General features: G+C 46.1%; 1 protein-coding gene across 1 annotated transcript in view; it reads left to right on the forward strand.

Annotated features, from left to right (window-relative positions):
- Positions 1-21,463, forward strand: part of LOC309558538 (uncharacterized protein) — a gene marked incomplete at its 5' end in the record, with an annotated part of 169,828 nt that overhangs the window by 5,855 nt on the left and 142,510 nt on the right. Inside the window, one exon of the mRNA XM_082261617.1 lies at positions 3,843-4,193. Coding sequence (XP_082117743.1) covers positions 3,843-4,193 — 351 coding nt within the window. The remainder of the gene's footprint in view (positions 1-3,842; positions 4,194-21,463) is intronic.

Consider the following 21,463-nt stretch of genomic DNA (forward strand, 5'->3'; position numbering starts at 1 on the left):
GGCATGCATACAAGCACATGGGGGCCGTACAAACTACTGAATACCATTTTGAGTTGCTACAATACAATTTCAGCAAAATGGACTAGCCTCCTGCATATTTTTTTTCACTTTGATTTTTGGGGTGTCTTTGAATTCAGCCCTCTGTAGGGTGATAATTTTCATTTCCATTAAACGATGTGGCATCCTTTCATTCCTAACACATTACCCAGTCCATATCAGAATATATACCTAGCATGATATTTTTCTCCATCAAGATCTGATGTGTTTTCAGAGTGTTCTTTTAATTTTTTTGAGCAGTGTATATACTGTACACTATATTACGAAGAGTATTGGAACGTCTGCCTTTACACACACATGAAGGTTAGTGGCATCCCAGTCTTAGTCCATAGGGTTCAATATTGAGCTGGCCCACCCTTTGCAGTTATAACAGCTTCAACTGTTCTGGAAGGTTGTCCACAAGGTTTTGAAGTGTGTCTATGGGAATGTTTGACCATTCTTCCAGAAGAGCATTTGGGAGGTCAGGCACTGATGTTGGACGAGAAGGCCTGGCATGCAGTCTTCATTCTAATCCGTCCGAAAGGTGTTCTGTCGGGTTGAGGTAAGGCCAGTTAAGTTTCTCCGCCCCAAACTCGCTCATCCATGTCTTGCTTTGACCTTTCTTTATACACTGGTCCAAATCATTTGGTGGAGGGGGGGTTATGGTGTGGGGTTGTTTTTCAGGGGTTGGGCTTGGTCCCTTTGTTCCAGTGGGAATTCATAAGGCGTCAGCAGCATATCAAGACATTTAGGACAATTTCACATTACCAACTTTGTAGGAACAGTTTGGGGATGGCTCTTTCTGTTCCAACAAGGCAAGTTCAAAAGGACATGAATAGGCGAGTCTGGGGTGGAGAAACCTGACTGGCCTGCACAGAGTCCTGATCTCAACCCGATAGAACATGTTTGGGATGAATTAGTGCGGAGAATGCGAGTCAGGCCTTCTCGTCCAACATCAGTGCCTGACCTCACTGATGCACTTCTGGAAGAATGGTCAAACATTCAGATAGACACCCTTCTAACACTTCCAAAGCACACTTCCAAACCTTGTAGACAATCTTTCCATAAGAGTTGAAGCTGTTATTCCTGCAAAGGGTGGGCCAACTCAATATTTAAGCATACGGACTAAGTTCATGTGTATGTAAGGCAGGTGTCCCAATCATTTTGGTAATATTGTGTGTGTGTGTGTATATATAAACACACACACACACACACACACACACACAACAAATAACTCAATAAATGTGTATATTCAAATATGTATATACACTGTAAAGAACGCTCGTATCCCGAATACCTGTTCACTCCCGAACTGGCTAGGGACTTTGTGACTATAGCCCTTTTCACCTGGAGTGCTGAGTCAATCGTTCCCAAAATCCTAGCGAGCATAGAAGAAGAATAAAGCAACACAGCAATCCCATACCCAAACTTCAGTTTGGGTATGCGATTGATAAAGGATCCAACAGGAAAACTGTTTATTGAACAAACTCATACAGAATATATACCCCACTAGGTCAGGTGAGCCTGAATACATTATCATGTGCAGATGAAGTTGTATACAGAAAACTATTCAACCTGAGCTAATTAACTAGCCATCTGGTTATAAACAATAGGTGAATGGGAGTCCAGACCTACACAAGGTTATAATTAACATGCTAATTAACTCGGCACTGAAACCAGCCTGGATGACCAGACTGCCGGTAACAAGGCTAAAACAAAGTACAATACACATTATCCTAAGTATAAACAGAGAACACCTAATTAAACAGACAATAGAAGGAGACCCTAATAGCAGACTCTCCATCTCCTACATTAACCACTTGCCTACCGGGCACTTTCACCCCCTTCCTGCCCAGGCCAATTTTCAGCTTTCAGTGCTCTCACGCTTTGAATGACAATTGTGCGGTCATGCTACACTGTACCCATATGAAATTTTTATCATTTTTTTTCACACAAATAGAGCTTTCTTTTGGTGGTATTTAATCATCTCTGGGTTTTTTATTTCTTACAAAAAAAAAAAGAAAAAAGACAGAAAATTTTGAAAAAAAAAAAGTTTTTCTTATTTTCTGCGAGTAAATTTTGAAAATAAATACATTTTTCTCCTTCACTGATGTGCGCTGATGAGGCGGCACTGATGGGCACTGATAGGCTGCACTGATGGGCACTGATGAGGTGGCACTTATGGGCACTGATGAGGAGGTACTAATATGCCGCACTGATGAGCACTGATAGGCGGCACTGATGAGCACTGATAGGTGGCACTGCTGGGCACTGAGAGGTGGCACTGCTGGGCACTGAGAGGCGGCACTGACGGGCGGCACTGATGGACACTGAGAGGCGGCACTGCTGGACACTGATGGGTGACACTGATGGACACTGACGGGTGGCACTGATGAGCACTGATGGGCGGCACTGATGAGCACTGATGGGCAGCACCATCAGTGCCCACACTCAGTGCCCATAGTGCTGCTAGTCAATGCCCATCAGTGCCTAGATGAGCAGGCACTGATGGGCACTGACTGGCAGCACTATGGGCACTGATTATGGGCACTGATGGCGGGCACTGTGGGCACTGATGGTGGGCAGTTATGGCATTTATTTCCTCTTGTGTAATCAGGGCACTGGTGATCAGTGCCCTGATTACATTTATCTGTGTCGCTGAGCAGCTCACCTCTTCCTCACTCTGCAGTCTCTGTGTGAGGAAGGAGACCTGGCGATGAGAGATGATCTCATATGTTTACACATGGTCCGATCACGTGGTAAATGGCCGCTGTGATTGGCCATTTACCACGATCTGTGATTGGCTGTGTCCAAGGGACATGGCCGACACAGATTTTCCCCGATGCGCGCTCGCGGGAGCGCGCGAGGAGCCTGTCACTGGGAGGCTGTTTAAAAACGGCCTCCTGGAAATTAGAGCCCGCGCTGTAGCCGTCTTTCAGCTATAGCGCGGGCGGCAAGAAGTTAAAGTACATGGAATCCACATCTAAGCAATGCTTTGGTTATTCAGGAGTGACAGACTTTATGGTAACAGTCTACAATAGTCTATGAGGCAAAGCTTATACAATGTTCTATCATTCTGATACAGGGGAATTAATGTATCATAGATTTCTTGAGGGATATTGCAGATAAATATATTACTGCCCCATTTGAAGTAATCCAACCATATTCTCAGTGTCCATTAAGTAGCTGTCCATCATTTTCTCAGTCACCCTGTGCCCCTAAAAGACACATGGGGACTTAAACATAAGAGGGGCCTAGGAGCTGAGAGAGAGATTTCTCAACTTCTCTAAGGTGAGTTGTGTTCCATGGGCCCCCCAACTAAAGTGACTCCCGTCACCGGACCCAAGGTCCACCGAATGCAAGATAGAAAGAATCAACCCAAATATGTGGTTTCATCAATTACACAATAGACAAAAACTTGTTATAAAATACCTTCAAATACTACAAGTCCAAAAATGTAAATACAAGGAAAACACTGGTGAAATTCCGCTGAGTATCTTTTGTTGAAAAATATATATAACACATGCTCTCACATGTGTGAATGGGCAATATTAAAAAATATCCATTAAAAAGCCAGACAACATTTATACAAAACAAGTCCCTTAGTATCTATGGACATGGTGATAGTAAAATTTAAAAACAAAATTTCTTAGATGTGCACAAGAAAACTTGAATAAACTCAAATTGTATCACAATATACCCTGCCATGAAATATGAAAGGAAAAATCTGATAGGTTGGTAGGGCTTCGCAGACGATTTTCTGTACATGAATTCTGATGTGTCTCCACTTTTTTCCCCATTAATAGATCTTCCCTGGCACCCAAAGCTTCAGGCCACCCCCATAGAGAGCGTTTTCCAAGATGACGAGGTTCTCTTACAGTGCCGGGTGTCCGACTACTTCCCGGACGGCTTGGTTGTGAAATGGTTGGAGAGGAAGATGGGCAGTCAGGAATTGGTGGAGATTTCCAGTTCTGAAAAGTACAAAATTCCAGAAATCTTATCACACAAGATGGAGAACGGAACCTTTTCTTCTACATCGGTTTTATCCTACAAGAGGTCTGATCTATCAGAGAAGGGAATTGAATTTATCTGCAGAGTGGAACATCCCAGTCTTGGCACACCCCTCCAAAGCACTATTGTACAGTATAAAGACACAGGTAACCTTATTTCATTGAATCTTACACAAAGTTCAAGGCCTAAGTGTAGTCTAAATAAAAAAACCTAAGAATCAGCACTAAGAACATGACTTACTATTAATGTGCAGTACCCCTCATGCTGCTAGCTCCTGGTTTCCTTGAGATCCTCTCCAATGAGCCAAATCCCAATTAACACACACTATGTATAGGTGTGTTATCACTCAGGGGATTCTAAAGTTTGATAGAGTGAAGCACAAAATGTGTGAAGGTATATTAACCTCTAAAATAGACACAGTAAAAAAGAGTGTATAAATCCTCAAAAGATAATGTTGTACAAAAATAATCCTTTTCAAATATAATCACGTAAAATAAATCATACATATAATAGTGCTGCAAATAAATATAAAGGTGCTACATATAGTAGTGCTGCAAATAAATATATAAAGGTGTTACATATATATATGGTGATTGCAACGTCCATACAGATAGTATTTAAGGTGCCAAGAGTGCTGTCATAAGGTGCATAAATCTTGTGCCAAGACTTATCAATGTGGATCGAGCCTTGTGTGCGGTTGTTCACCTTGTGGTAAATAATAAAGGTATTCGCTCACCAGAAGGGAGCAGGTCACACAGACCTAACAGGCGCTTTGAAATAAAGGATCCTGGATGGATCACTCTCTCTGCTCTTTTCCTAGCAGTATGAGTACTTCAGGTCCTCCAGGGGGCAGAAAGGGGGCTGATGGCTCAACCCTATCCAACTCAGTATTCCTAGATAGACACTCTCCACTCCTCTCCACCTGACAGGATCAATCCTCCAAAACCTCCAGGGTACTCATGTAAGGATTGACATAGGAGACAAAGGTGCAGATATTGTGTAATATTGCCTTTATTAATTAAAATTATAAATAAATGGGGGTGCTTACATATATAGTGCCATCCTGGCACTGGAAGGAATGCCAAAGGTAAGTGTGTTACACTGTTCCGTGTAGAGCTAGGGAGCCCCTTAATCTCTTGATCTCGGGTAGCGTGGCAGTGGCCGGATTGCGTTCCACTGCTTAACAGGAAGTTCCACTGTTAACACGATGTGATGTCACAAATCACGTGGTTTTCATGGCGATACTCAGACCACTATGATACTTACATTACATTTTTGTAGGGGGTTGCAGGATGAGTCACACAGAGGCCGGGGGATGGGCTGGACGGTGGGCCTGGCGCATCATCAATAGCTTGTTGCCTACACTGCGAAGAGGCAGCCAGCTGAAGAGCAATAAGATGGCAGTGTGGGATCTGATTTTTGCTGCCGGAACATCAGATCACAGCGGGACAACACTGGATTTGCTGTACAGGTGAGTATGTGTTCTGAAGAGAATTCAGGGTCTCAGGTAAGAGGTAAAAAAAAAAAAAATAGGGTAAAGTTGACAACTTGGAGATGGCACCTCCCGCCTCTTTAAGGGGTTTAGAATGCCGGAAGGCAGGGCGGGGTTTATGATCATGTGACTGCCATGATTTGCTGTCACGGAGGTCACAAGCAGCGATTGGGAGCTTTCCGTTAGCCGCCAGTAACTGAGTCAGGCGCACACTTATACTCACCAGATTAGAAGGCCGCATATTTGCGTGCGGCCGGCGCCATGAGGTTAAAATAACAAAATAATACATACATTATTTTTGGGAGGCAAACTAAGCTTTCTCTTTCTTGCAAAAACTATTTTACTTTTTATGTACTCAATATACAAAAATACTATAGTATTCCATTTTAACCAGTGTTTTTTTTTTTAACAAAAAGTAGATTGGCTTTAAATAATAGGTATACAATTTTATGCCCATTTCAGATGGAACGGAGCCGTCCAAGCAGAATGCGCCTGCTCGGTGTGGGATCTCCCTGCTGATCCCTGCTAACAGGCAGATGACAAGTTCGCTCCGCTATGCAGACCGCAGAGCATACACAGACACAGCCCGTTTTCCTCTATGGGGTGGTCGGATGGTAACTGACTGCGTGTCCGTTTCCATCTGATTGTTATCTGATCCGATTCGGTGGACAGATGGTAATTGTATCGACATATGTCTATTTTTAGCGGAGTTTATCAGATTCGATGCCCAGCGGGTCTGCAATCTGCCCGTGGAAAGCAATGGATGGTCCGATCAGGTCCGCCTGAAAAACAGGCGGACTCAATCGGTCCGCAGGTGTGATGGGGGCCTTACTCTATAATTTGTCTCATTTAAATAATGTTTCTGCCACAAAGCTTGTCAAATTTTTTTTTTTCCAAACAGCGAGTTTATTGAAAAACAAGTGCAGTACAAACAGGATAGCAATGAAAAAAAAAAGCAGTACGGTTAACAGCCAACATCATAAATCGTGTACAACAATACAGGCATTTCACTTCAAACAATCATCGTGACATGTGGGGAACATATGCATCTGGTATGTTAGGTACAGTCTATTCATGTCTGGTGGCAAATATTGGTGCAATGATAGGAGGACATGTGAACTCAGGGCCCAGTGCGGCAACAGCCATATCCTGGACAGTCCTATACATTCGTGTCCGGGCAACTCACCCATCTGTCCCAGATCTTATCGAACTTGGCAGGATTCCGCCTATGCTTGTAAAGTAGTTTATGGAAGGGGACAATGGTGTTAACCTCCTGTAGCCATGCACTAAAAGTTGGAGGGTCACTACGCATCCATGTCCTGGCTATTAATTTCCTGGCCACAAACAGCGTCTCCTGCAGAAAGATAGTCATGAATTTGTTCATCTCCCCGTCCGGATAAACACCAAGGAGACACTGCTTGGGGTCCAGTTGTATAGGAGAACCCATCTTGTCGCGAAGAAAGGCCACCACCTGTTGTCAGTACCCTCCAATACGAGGACAGCTCCAAAGTAGGTGGAAAAAGGTGCCTGCATCCGCCTTGCAAAGTGGACAGTCAGGGTTCGGGTCAGAGTGGAACCTGGACAGTTTGATAGGTGTGAGGTAGGCCTGATGGATGATAAACGTTTGGGTAAGTCTATCCGACAATTTCGGTGACACCTGCCGACAGGTCTCCAGCGCCTCTCCCCATTCCTCATCCTCTATAGGCCCTATCTCCCTAGTCCAGAGGTCCTTCAGGCCATATGCTATCACAGTAGATGAGGGCTTGTGCAGCTCGGTGTAAAACAGGGAAATTAAGTGAGAAGGTTCCTGGCATTTGATCAGGTCTAGTAGCAACACAGAGTCCAGGCTCGGCGGAGCCCCGGAGAACTGAGCGCGGAACGCATGGGTCAGTTGTAAATACCTATAGTACATGTGGGCAGGGAGGGAGAACTGTTCTCGCAGGTCGGAGAAAGACCTCAGGGTACCCCCCGCCATTATATGTCTCAACAGGAACACACCCCGCCCGCTCCACAAAGAGGAGTCAGGCAGTGAGCAGAACTCCTGAAGAGACCTATTGTGCCACAGTGGGGTGGAGTCATGAAGGGAAGGGCCCTGGAGCCTGTGCATCACCACCTCCCAAACCCGGCTGTAATGGAAGAGCAAGGACGCAGGGTCCATTTGCTCCACTGCTCCCCGTGTACCTCGTAGTATGGCAGTCAGTGGGTCCTGGGAGTGATGAGTCCATGCCGGGCACAACAAGATCAGGAACCTCTCTCTATCAGTCTTGTCAATATGAAACATCTGGGAGAGCTGCGATGCCAGATAGTAAAGGTTGAAATCCGGAAGCGCCAGACCCCCCAGATCTGTTTGGTTTTTAAGCTTCCTCCAGGAGATCTTATGTCTGCTCGATCCCCAGACAAAGGCCTTGAGGAGCGACTCCAGTTGTTTGAAATGTTTCAGGGCTAGATATACTGGGGAGTGCCACACAGCATATAATACTTTGGGGAGGAGAACCATTTTGATCAAATTTACTCGACCCATGACCCCCAGGGGCAGTTTGGACCATACCTGAATTTTGGATTTTATCAGAGGGAACAGAGGCTGGATGTTGTCCGTGACATAGTCCCGCGGGTTCTTTGTCACCTGTACCCCCAGATATTTAAACCAGGGGACACATTTAAGGACCGGGTTCGCAGGAGTCACTGCTGAAGGGGCAACGTCTATAGGGAGTACTTGTGTTTTATCCCAATTGATCTGGAGGCCGGAGAATCTCCCGAAGCGCTCAATAAGGGAAAGGGCTGACTGCAGGGAGTTATCCGGGTCCTCCAGATAAAGCAGGGTATCATCTGCGTACATACTGATCTTTTCCGTGAGGGAGCCTCTACGGAAGCCACGGATATCAGGGTGGTCCCTAATGGCAATTGCTAGAGGTTCCGCCGCCAGGGCATAGAGCAGGGGGGATAAGGGACACCCCTGGCGGGTGCCCCTGTAGAGGGAAAACTCAGACGAGGTCCATCCGTTAGCCAGGACCTTCGCGACCGGCGCACTGTATAATAGCTGAACCCACCTCGTGAATTTAGGTCCAAAGCCGTATCCCCCGAGGCATGCCCACAAGAAGGGCCACTCAACCGAATCGAAAGCTTTGGCCGTGTCCAGTGTCACCACAACCCTCCTCCCTGAATTGTCATGATCTGCTTGAAGGTTCATAAAAAGGCGACGCAGATTAAAAGAAGTGTTCCTACCCGGCATAAAACCTGCCTGATCAGGGTGGATGAGGGTCAGTATAACTTGATTGAGGCGGATAGACAGAATTTTAGCAAGGATTTTCACATCTACCTGGAGGAGGGAGATGGGGCGATAAGATTCCGGGAGGTGGGGATCTTTACCTGGCTTAGGGATAGGAACTATCAGTGCCTCTCTCATTGTCGGGGGGAGCTCTCGGTCTTCAAAGAGTTGGTTAAAAAGTGCCAGGAGCTTGGGTAAAAGGAGCTCCGAGTATTGGGCATAAAATTCCACTGGGAGTCCATCTAGCCCTGGGGGCTTCGATCTAGGGAACCTGGACACAGCCTCTGCAATCTCATGCTCAGTGTGTGGCGCCTCCAACAACGCCACTTGTTCGGGTGACAACTGCGGAAAATCGACCGTCTGTAGAAAAGAGTGCATGTCCGAGTGGTCAGCTGGGGCACGAGAGGTATAAAGGTCACTGAAAAAAGTACGGAACCTGTCCGCAACCTGTGGGGGGTCGGTCAGGGGAGCGCCACTATCAGTCGACAGGGAGATTACAACCGGGGGGCGGTCCTCACAATGAACTAGGTAAGCAAGAAGCTTTCCCGCACGTTCGCCATGAGCGAACAGACGTTGCCTCTGGAAGAACAATTTCGTCTTCGCTCGTTCATACTCTAACTGGGACACCAGCTTGGATGTCAGCTTGTGTTGTGATTCATTGGCCCGAGACGGGTCCGCCAAATAAGCGCTCTCGGCCGAGGCGAGGTTGGCTGTTGCCCGGGAGTAGGCCGCCGCCGAGTCTGCCTTAATAGCCTTGACTCGAGACTGCAGGGTGGTTCTGGCGTGCAACTTGAAGGCTTCCCACACCGCCCCCGAGGAGGCAGTGCGGTCGTTGTCAGCGAAGAACTGACACCAGGAGTCTGCAAGCCCGCCGTCCTCAGCCAGCAGGGTCAACCACGCCGGGTTGAGCCTCCATGTCAGCGGCGGCCGATTGTGGGGCAAAGACAACACCACCCAATAAGGACAGTGATCTGACAGAGATCTAGGGGAAAACCCAGCCTTAAGTAATCTAGGGAGCAGGGGCCGGGACACCAGTATCAGGTCAATTCTAGACATAGTATGATGGGAGGCCGAGAAACAGGAGAACGATCGCTGGGAGGGGTACAGTGCACGCCACGTGTCCTGAAGACCAAAACTATCCATCATCCTGGCAATTCTAGTGCCGCCGACCGGGGCCCGCAGCTGGAGTGCGGTACCTAGTCTGTCCAGAGTGGGATCTAGGACATTGTTGAAGTCACCGACCCACACAGCCGGCAAGGCCGGGTGCTGAGCCATAAAGGTAAAGCCCTCCAGCAAGACAGAGCCACAGAACGGAGGTGGTATATAATAAGCCAGTATGAGCATAGGTTCACCAAATATAGAGACCCGTAGAAAAACATATCTACCTTGAGGGTCGACATGAGATTCCAGAAGCTGAAAAGGAATGGGCTTCGCCACCAATACAGCCACTCCTCTGGAATGGGAGGTGTAAGCCGAGTGGTAGACCCACCCCACCCATGGGCGTTTGAGTGACAGCTGCATACCGCCATCAAGATGCGTCTCGACTAATACCAATATGTCCACCCGCAGCTGCTTGAGAGTGTTAAATATGGCCGTCCTCTTAATCTTATCCCTCATACCCCGTACGTTCCACGTTAAAATTTTCAAGGTGGCCGTACCCATTGAACCAGACAAACAAATAATTGAGCTCCCGGGATCCCAGTCACAGCCTCGCCACCCAGTAAAGGACTGCTGTAGACAGGGAACCACAGAGAGCACATCATGGTTATAATAAAATACACGAGTGGTACCTTAGTGAAAACATCAATAACATATCCGTACTTGTATATAAAAAATTGTTGTACTAACTGTAAAACTTCAGCCCCCCACCCTGCCCTGAACCATCCCCAACTCGTGCAGGCTTGGATCCCCAAAAAACCCAACAAAAATAGAGTCCCTGAGACAATCTTAACACAGCATAAGGACCAAAAAAAGGAGGATTGCAGGGTCCATCCGCCCGTCAAACACAGCCCCCCAGGAGGCGCTGTGCACAGAGGGGCGGCACGACCAGTTACAAACAGGGGCTTATTGAAGGGTAGAAAAAAATGAAACAGGGAACATACACCTGATACTACAGGTGCAAGGGGCGAAAAAAAATTAGCTGGGCAGCACAGTCCGTGAGAGATGTCCGCTCCGCAGGAGGCTCAGACGGAAGAAATAAAAATGAGGAGAAAAGGCAAATGGAACATGGGAAGGAAAAAAAGGAGACGAAGGGGAGGAAAAAAAAAAACAAAAAGAAAAAAGGGCAAACTTGGTGAAGCATCGCTCCGCCGGAACATGCGTCTGATCATGGGTCCGCTGGCAAAAACTGGGTAATCGCCGGGCGGCGATAATGGATCTTGACAGCAGACCGGTGGCTCACCGAGGGAGGCCAGATAGCAGACCTAGTCCACAGGAGAAAGATGACATGAAAAGAGTAGACAGTTCCAAGGATGCGATTCGGGATACTCCACACAGGAAGATTCCAGGCAGTAGACAGGGCAGTTCATAGCAGCCAGGTAGCAACACAGGGGATAGTCGGGTAGAGGAGTCAGCGACCCCCTCATCCGCGGGCTTCAAGGTGCTCCAGCCAGGTGATGACAGACTCTGGGTCCTCAAAAAAGTGCACCCTGTCTTCTCCTTCCACCCTGAGACGAGCCGAGAACATCATGGCGTATTTCAAGTTCTTAATACACAGTCTGCGTTTGGCCTCCTGGAAACTTTTGCGCCGCCTCTGAACCTCCGCAGAAAAATCCGGGAAGACCGCGACCCTGCCATTTCCCACCGGTATGTTCCCCTTCACCCGTGCCAGTCGCAGGATAGCGTCCCTGTCCTTGTAGTTTAGGAATTTTGCTATGAATGTGCGAGGCGGTGCTCCCTGTGGCGGCGGGCGGCCCGACAAACGGTGGGCACGCTCCACCACAAAAGTGGGTGAGAGGGATTCCCTACCGTAGGTTTGGATCAACAGGTTTTCAAGGTAGGAGGTAGGATCAGCGCCCTCTGATCCCTCAGGCAAGCCGATAAATCGTAAGTTGCAGCGCCGCAGCCTGTTTTCCATATCGTCTTGCTTCAGTAGGATTTGATGTACTTGCTGCTGCAGCCTGTCTGTGGTGTTCTGCAGGGGGGGGAGGGAGTCCTCAAGCCCGCTGATCCTGTGTTCAGTTTCCGTGACACGCTCCCTAATTTTCTGCATGTCTTGCCTGATTAGGGATATGTCCACCTTGACCTCCTCGATCTTAGCGGTGAGGGTCGTCTGGCAGACCGATATCGCCTCAAGCACCTTGGCAGTGTCCTGTCCTGCCGCCGCTCCTGCCTAGTGTTCCTGGGCAGCGCCATCTTGGGATGTAGTGTCCTTCTCCTGGCAGCGGAATCTATCAAGTTTTGCCACCGTTTCCGCTGGTTTTTTCGGCGGGGACATGTCGCCGCGGGTGCCCGGAAGGTAGGTGAGTGTAATCGGGGTGTTCAGCGGCCGTGGGACCCCAGGATATTCAGGTAAGGATATCGATCCGGCGGAGCTCACCTCACCAGCGTCTCACTTCATGCTGCGCCAGGCCACGCCCCCCGCTTGTCAAATTTTTTATACAGTATGTTCTTTTTCTGTGTATATGGGTGTGAGTCTCGCACTGTCTTGAGGGTTGTGGGTGGGGGCACCCTTAATGCTGCGTGTACCAGTTACTGTAAACCATACAGTTGTAAGACAAAGATGGGTGGGGGGAAGAACCGCGCTTCAGGGAAAATGTGTATAAAATAAATAGGTGAATAATAGTAATTTAAATATATAAAATCCATGATAAATAAACAAATATATACTGTGATGGTGCTGAATCTTATGTGGTGTCATCTAAAAATGATTAGTATAGATCTACAATATAACAATAAATCTAAAACTCCTCAGTTTACCAAAGATAGATCTATAAATATAAAGTGCACAGGTGCATATACAATTAGTAACGTAGAAGGTGCTTATAGTGATATCTGTATTAATATCAAGTGACTAAAAACACATATTCATAAAAAAAGTGACAGTAAAGTGTTCAGTGCACAAAACATTATCACGTAAAGAGTCTTGTGTATTGCACAGTGTAAAAATAAAGTGCTTCCAATCTCGATAAGGTGCTCAAATGTCCCAAAGTAAACAGGAGATTCATAGGCGGTGTTCTTCCTTTTCCAGGTGTCTCAATCTTATAACCTCCACCTTTACACCGTTTAAATCTATGGGGTGCTTCTTAGTGCTCTTCCCCTATGGGTGTGCTAAATGCTTACCTCCAAATTTCAGATCATGCGCCACTTGATCTAAATAGGTATTGCACTGCTCTCCTCTCCTTCTTAGCCTTGTATGTTAGATAGGGGGATGATGGTCTGCCTCGTCTTGACAGGGTCGGGTTGAATGCCCTCCGGAACTTCCTTGAATCTCAAAATAAGGGGCCCATATAGTGTAGTATTTCCAAACTCAAAGATTTTGGGTATATTACTAAAATATAACAACTCACATAAAAACTGAAGTATCTTAGCCTTTTAGCTGCTTACAGTCAGCTGCGGGACTTACTTCCGCATTCTATACGTCACTTCCGGTGCTCTGCCCTATGCGTTACATCACGGCCGCTCGCGTGACTTCTTCTGAAAAAAAAATGCCTTCAAAAAATATAAATCAGAGGGAACAGTATTGGCTTTCCAGCAATGCAAGGAAGCAAATAAGAAAAGTAAATACGAAATCAAATTGGCTAAAATCAACTTCCAGAGACAAATAGTGAGGATAGTAAAAAGAACCCTAAGAAATTCTTTAAATATATCAACAGCAAAAAAAAAAAAAATAGGGCAGAACATGTTGCAGACATAATTAACAATGAGGGGAGGATGGTTACAGAGGACACTGAAAAAGCAACCATGCTTAATGCTTTTTTCTCCTCAGTCTTTACACAGGAAAAGGAGGGGTACACTGACCATGACTTTATGGTTAGCACTACTTCACTGGACTTGCTGCAATGGCTAACAGAGGGAAAGGTTGGATAAAATTAACACAAATAAATCACCAGGCCCGGATGGCGTACATCCGAGAGTACTCAAATAACTTAATAAAACTATATCTAGACTACTGTTCCTGATCTTTGCTGACCGTATTATGACAGGAAATATACCAGGGGATTGGAGAAAAGCTAACGTGATACCGATATTCAAAGAGGGCAGAGGCATGTCCCGGGAAATTATAGGTCGGTCAGTCTGACATCGATAGTATGTAAACTTCTGGAGGGGATGATAAGGGACTATATCATAGAGTTTGCTAAAGACAACAACATCATCAGCAGTAATCAGCACGGGTTTTCAAATGGGCGTTCTGTTAACATTCTACGAGGAGGTGAGCTGTGAGCTAGATTGGGGGAGACCAGTGGATGTGGTGTACCTGGATTTCGCTAAGGATACAGTTCCCCACAAGCGCTTAATTTATAAAATAAGGTCTGCAGGCATTGACCACAAGGTTTACTCTTGGATACGGAACTGGCTAAAAGGGCGTGTCCAAAGGGTGGTAATAAATAGCGCATACTCAGACTGGTCTGGGGTGGTAAGTGGGGTCCCCCAAGGCTCAGTCCTGGGACCAACCTTGTTCAATTTATTCATAAACAGCATTGAGGATGGGATCATTAGCATGATGTCAGTTTTTGCAGATGACACAAAATTGGGCAGGGCAATAACTGCACAACATGAGGCATATATCTTACAGAATGACCTGAACAAAATAACAGAGTGGGCAAGGACATGGCATTAATATTAGCATAATCAAAAAAATGTGGCGCAGTGCTAAATCATGAATAAAATCAGGCCCGGCCTGGGACAAAAAATAGGCCTGGGCATTTTGGACCGAGCAGCCCGGGAGGGGGGGGGGGGGGCGTGACTGGGGCGTGGCGTTCGTCGGGATGGTTGATGACAGGATATAATGTTCCAGGATGTGTGGATTCGATTAAGGTACCTTTTTTAGTTTAATCTGACAGATTGGGTCCAATTTAGATCAGAGCTGCCGTATGATGCTGTTTTTTTTAAATCCTGTTTTGATGATTGAGTCCTAAAAATAGTATGAAGCAGCACAAGATGAGGGTTACTCTAATCAAGGGGTAGACATTAGACAACCTTTTTGGGCACAGTGTGCCGAAAAATGTTTTCAAAGAAATTGGGCGTGCCAGATACATAAAAAACAACTATCAGCTTCATATAAAGTAACTGCTGTAAACCGCTTGAATAATAGTAAGAAATCAAGTGAGCTTTGCACCTTCACAAATCAGATCACCCCAATTCCTGCACTATCACACCTCAGATCAGTCCCAATTCCTGCACCTTCACACCTCAGATCAGCCCCAATTCCTGCACCTTCACACATCAGATCACCCCAATTCCTTCACCTTCACACATCAGATCACCCCAATTCCTGCACCTTCACACCTCAGATCAGCCCCTGGTAGGCTGGCACTGGCAGCAACAATTTTATTCAAATCAGGATGTCTTCTGCAAATAGGCTGGCACTGGCAGCAACAATTTTATTCATTTATTCAAATCAGGATTTCTTCTGCAAATAGGCTGACCTGGCACTGGCAGGCATAGTACTAGACTAGTACTACAGTGCCTTGCGAAAATATTCAGACCCCTTGAGCTTTGCGACCTTTTGCCACATTTCAGGCTTCAAACATAAAGATATAAAACTGTCATTTTTTGTGAAGAATCAACAACAAGTGGGACACAATCATGAAGTGGAACGAAATTTATTGGATATTTCAAACGTTTTTAACAAATAAAAAACTGAAAAATTGGGCGTGCAAAATTATTCAGCCCCTTTACTTTCAGTGCAGCAAACTCTCTCCAGAAGTTCAGTGAGGATCTCTGAATGATCCAATGTTGACCTAAATGACTAATGATGATAAATAGAATCCATCTGTGTGTAATCAAGTCTCTGTATAAATGCACCTGCACTGTGATAGTCTCAGAGGTCCTTTTAAAGCGCAGAGAGCATCATGAAGAACAAGGAACACACCAGGCAGGTCCGAGATACTGTTGTGGAGAAGTTTAAAGCCGGATTTGGATACAAAAAGATTTCCCAAGCTTTAAACATCCCAAGGAGCACTGTGCAAGCGATAATATTGAAATGGAAGGAGTATCAGACCACTGCAAATCTACGAAGACCTGGCCGTCCCTCTAAACTTTCAGCTCATACAAGGAGAAGACTGATCAGAGATGCAGCCAAGAGGCCCATGATCACTCTGGATGAACTGCAGAGATCTACAGCTGAGGTGGGAGACTCTGTCCATAGGACAACAATCAGTCTTATACTGCACAAATCTGGCCTTTATGGAAGAGTGGCAAGAAGAAAGCCATTTCTTAAAGATATCCATAAAAAGTGTTGTTTAAAGTTTGCCACAAGCCACCTGGGAGACACACCAAACATGTGGAAGAAGGTGCTCTGGTCAGATGAAACCAAAATCAAACTTTTTGGCAACAATGCAAAACGTTATGTTTGGCGTAAAAGCAACACAGCTCATCACCCTGAACACACCATCCCCACTGTCAAACATGGTGGTGGCAGCATCATGGTTTGGGCCTGCTTTTCTTCAGCAAAGACAGGGAAGATGGTTAAAATTGATGGGAAGATGGATGGAGCCAAATACAGGACCATTCTGGAAGAAAACCTGATGGAGTTTGCAAAAGACCTGAACAAAAAATAAAGGAACAGAGCGCACACCGCCCTAGTGTAACACCATTTATTTGAAGTTAATAGAAGCCATAAAAACAGGTACTCACAAACAGATAGGAAGTCATGCATGGAAATAAATATCCCCCAATGATGTTTACAGGGCTCTCTCCTCCTAGCCTCGGCGGCTCAGCTGTTCGTCCTGCACTAGTCAGACGATCGTGGAGTCTCCCTCTGCTTAACCGCATTGTCAGTTTCTCTGAGCGGCTATAGCATCCGGCTCTTGGAGGGTGTGCGGCGGCGGCTGGACCGTGCGCAGGCTCACCACATCGAGTCTCCTTGAGTAATCCGAGGCGGTTGGCTTAGCCGTATGATACTCACTGACTAGTACAGGACGAACAGCTGAGCCGCCGAGGCTAGGAGGAGAGAGCCCTGTAAACATCATCGGGGGATATTTATTTCCATGCATGACTTCCTATCTGTTTGTGAGTACCTGTTTTTATGGCTTCTATTAACTTCAAATAAATGGTGTTACACTAGGGTGGTGTGCGCTCTGTTCCTTTATTTTTTGTACAGCTGCTTTGCCTCATATCCCATGGAGGGTTAGGAGAGCTGCCACGCTTCATTCATGTGTTTCACCACAGGCCATATTACAAGATTCCCCAGCTTGAGAATCAATCTACAGGATCTGCGCAGGGACTGGTAATGTGTGTTTTCTCTGTGCAAAAGACCTGAGACTGGGACGGAGATTTGTCTTCCAACAAGACAATGATCCAAAGCATAAAGAAAAATCTACAATGGAATGGTTCACAAATAAACATATCCAGGTGTTAGAATGGCCAAGTCAAAGTCCAGACCTGAATCCAATCGAGAATCTGTGGAAAGAACTGAAAACTGCTGTTCACAAACGCTCTCCATCCAACCTCACTGAGCTTGAGCTGTTTTGCAAGGAGGAATGGGCGAAAAATTCAGGCTCTCGATGTGCAAAACTGATAGAGACATACCCCATGCGACTTACAGCTGTAATCGCAGCAAAAGGTGGCACTAAAAAGTATTAACTTAAGGGGGCTGAATAATTTTGCACGCCCAATTTTTCAGTTTTTTATTTGTTAAAAAAGTTTGAAATATCCAATAAATTTCGTTCCACTTCATGATTGTGTCCTACTTGTTGTTGATTCTTCACAAAAAATTACAGTTTTATAACTTTATGTTTGAAGCCTGAAATGTGGCAAAAGGTTGCAAAGTTCAAGGGGGCCGGATACTTTCGCAAGGCACTGTATGCCTGGCTGCCAGTGCCAGGCCAGCCTATTTGCAAAAGAAATCCTGATTTGAATAAAATTGTTGCTGCCAGTGCCAGCCCAGCCTATCTGCAAAAGAAATCCCTAAGTAGAAATTACTCCTCTCTCAAGTCCTCCACTTACCTTGGGTGTGCTGTGCGGTGTGGCTGCAGAGTGTTCCCGCTGGACATAGTACAGGAGATGGTCAGAGACTGGAAACATGATACAAGAGATGGTCAGAGACTGAGGACATAGTACAGGAGATGGTCAGAGACTGAGGACATAGTACAGGAGATGGTCAGAGACTGAGGACATGATACAGGAGATGGTCAGAGACTGAGGACATGATACAGGAGATGGTCAGAGACTGTGGACATAGTACAGGAGATGGTCAGAGACTGCAAACATGATACAAGAGATGGTCAGAGACTACGGACATGATACAGGAGATGGTCAGAGACTGAGGACATGATGCAGGAGATGGTCAGAGACTGAGCACATGATACAGGAGATGGTCAGAGACTGAGGACATGATACAGGAGATGGTCAGAGACTGAGGACTTGATACAGGAGATGGTCAGAGACTGAGGACATGATACAGGAGATGGTCAGAGACTGAGGACATGATACAGGAGATGGTCCGAGACTGAGGACATGATACAGGAGATGGTCAGAGTCTGCAGACATAGTACAGGAGATGGTCAAGAGACTGCAGATGTGATACAAGAGAAGATCAGAGACTGCAGACATGATAGAAGGACACTAGGGGGGCCAGAGAGCACAGGGAAAGCAGAGAGCACTGGAGGAGCTGAAGGGCAAGGGGGGGGGGGACTGGAGAGAATTAGGGGGGGTTTGGAAAGCATTGCAGGGGGCTTGGAAGGCGCAGGGTGTGGATAGCACTGGGGGGGGGGGGCGGGCAGGGTAAAACCAGGGGGATGGAGAGCATGGGGGGAGGGGGGAACTGGGGAGCACTGGGGGGAACTGAAAACCACTTAGGGGGGAGCCAGGTAGCACAGGGGGCTGGAGAGCACTGGGGGAGCCAGAGAGCATAGGAGGAGATGAAAATAACTGTGGGGACCTTTTTGATCTTTACGTATTCCTCCTGCAGCCGCAGAATGACTGCAGGAGGGAGAGGAGAATCAGCCATTCAACGGCTGCAGGAGGAATACAGAAAGATGAATTCCTCTATATGCAGCTGTCCCATCCCCTCTCCTACCCAGCACACATACACAGGAGGAGAACGCTGCTCACCTTCTTCCCGCCGGTGAAGGAACTGCTGCTGCAGCTGCCTTTACAGTTACACTGTCTTACACATGCGGGCCGGCCTGACACCCGGGGTGGGCCCCCCCCCCCGCACCCAACCCCCCCCCCGCACCCCCCATTGATGTGGCAGAGTAGCGAGCGGACGAACAGCCTTCACAGTCTTCTCTTCCTCCCAGGCAGCGCTCTGCTCACGTGTTCCAATGTACTGTATACGTCCTCCGGCCGGGCGGTTCAGGTTACAGCACAGCACACTCTGTGGAGGAGATCCTGGATTTATCAGCACAGACATGGCCGCTGGGAATCATTCATTTGCACTCATAGTCATGTCGCCAGCCCACTGCTCACACACCCCCCCTCTGAGCAGAAGGCTGATTGGCCGCGGAGCCGGCCGCAGTGAGCAGTGACTGAGTGAGGGAACTTCTTTGTGATGAGCAAGCCGCGGCCCACCGTTAAAATGCCCGGTCTGCCCTATAATCAGTCCGGGCCTGAATAAAATTATAAACCCAACATCTAACAAATCAATGTGGTAAGCAAGCATAAGGAAGTCCATATATGAACATACAAAGTTCACAGAAAATGGTGATAGCTTGAATATATGCCCAGAAAGAGAAAACTCCAGATAACAGAAGAGGGATCAGGTGTGCCCAGGGGTAGTAGAGATGAATCCACCCGACAAGTGTGTTAAAAATGGCTCCTTACCGTCTCACCCTTGCCACTAAATTATAGGTGGCTAAACGCTCTGAATGAATGAATGGCTGTCAAGTTGAAATCCTCCAATACAGCATAGAAAAAATATCCAGGCAAGAGCATGTGCAATTCACTCCAGGGGCAAACGATCACATCTAAGGGAAAGACTCATTGTGTAAAATCATGGAATAGAACAAAGGGAAGGCTCCCATAGTGCATTATCAAATGACAACTTTTATTTTAAAATCAATGTTAAAATGCACTCACATGTAAAAGATCAAAATAGAATGGACAGGGAATACAGCAGCAGCGTTCCTGCAGATTGTTCCTCCGTAGATCACAGGTCTCCTGGCCGTAGACAGATTTGTATGGGAGAGGAAATATCATCACCCCTTCATCCGTCCACCAGGGACCAATATGAAAACAGACTCGCCCCGTCAGGATAAACCACGCCCCTACATGTTTTGTGATAATTCACGTCCTCTGGGGGTTGGTCCTAAGCGGCGCTGTGCGAGGTCAGGGGTTTATATAAGGCTAAAGCCTCATCTTAGATACTGGCAATATATATATATATATATATATTTATTTATTTTTATTTCTAGTTTTATTTTTATCTTCATTTTTATTTTTACTTTTATTTTCATTTTTATTTTATTTTTATTATTATTTTTGTTCATTTTGTTTTTTATGTTTTTGTCCCATTCTTGTTCATTGATTTGTTAGATGTTTGGTTTATAATTTTATTCATGATTTAGCGCTGCACCACATTGTTTTGATTTATTTTTATTTGGAACTTGTACTATTGTTTCAGGTGTCAGCTGCTTTTCCTTTATGCGCAGTGTTTTTTTTCTGTTTTTTACAAAAATTCTGGTCCGACCGCATCTGGAGCATTCTGTTCAGTTCTGGTCGCCAGTCCTCAGGAGGGAAGTGTTGGAGCTGGAGAGAGTGCAGAGAAGGGCAACTAAACTAATTAGGGGATTGGAGGACCTTAATTATACAATCGCTTGATTTATTCTCCCTGGAGAAGAGACGCCTAAGAGGGGACATGATAGCAATTTACAAATACCTCAATGGTGATCTCAGCATAGAAAAAACACTATTCAGTCGCAAGGATTGCGTGAGGACGCGAGGACATACAATGCGATTAGAGGAGAAGCGTTTTAACCTCAGGCAACACAGGGGGTTCTTTACTGTTAGGGCTACAAGATTGTGGAATTCTCTATCACAAGAGGTGGTTTCTGCAGGAAGTATGGCTACTTTCAAAAGACTTTTGGATGTACATCTCAAGGCTCAGAACATTAAGGGGTATGAGAGATGATTACGGCCACACACACCTACACAGGTTGAACTGGATGGACTATTGTCTTTATTCAACCTCAACTACTATGTAACTATGTAACCCCTTCCCTGCCAATGGCATTATTACAGTAACAGTGCATATTTTTAGCACTGATTACTGTAGTAATGTCACTGGTACCCCCAAAAGTGTCAAAAATGTCAGTTAGGGGTCCGATCTGTCCGCCGCAATGCCGCAGTCCCACAAAAAGTCACAGATCACCGCCATTACTAGTGAAAAAAAAACAATAAAAATGACATAAATCTTTCCCGTAGTTAGTAGAGGCAATACTGTCAGAATGTTTATACTGCTCTGATAAGCAGTGTCTATTCATCCAAATAAGCAAAGATCTGTCAAGTTAGGAGATTCTCAACTTATTTCCATAAATCAATAAAAATGCAAGATAGTT

The sequence above is a fragment of the Pelophylax lessonae genome (assembly GCF_965119305.1).
Source record: "Pelophylax lessonae genome assembly, chromosome: 6".
NCBI classification, from domain to species: Eukaryota; Metazoa; Chordata; class Amphibia; order Anura; family Ranidae; genus Pelophylax; species Pelophylax lessonae.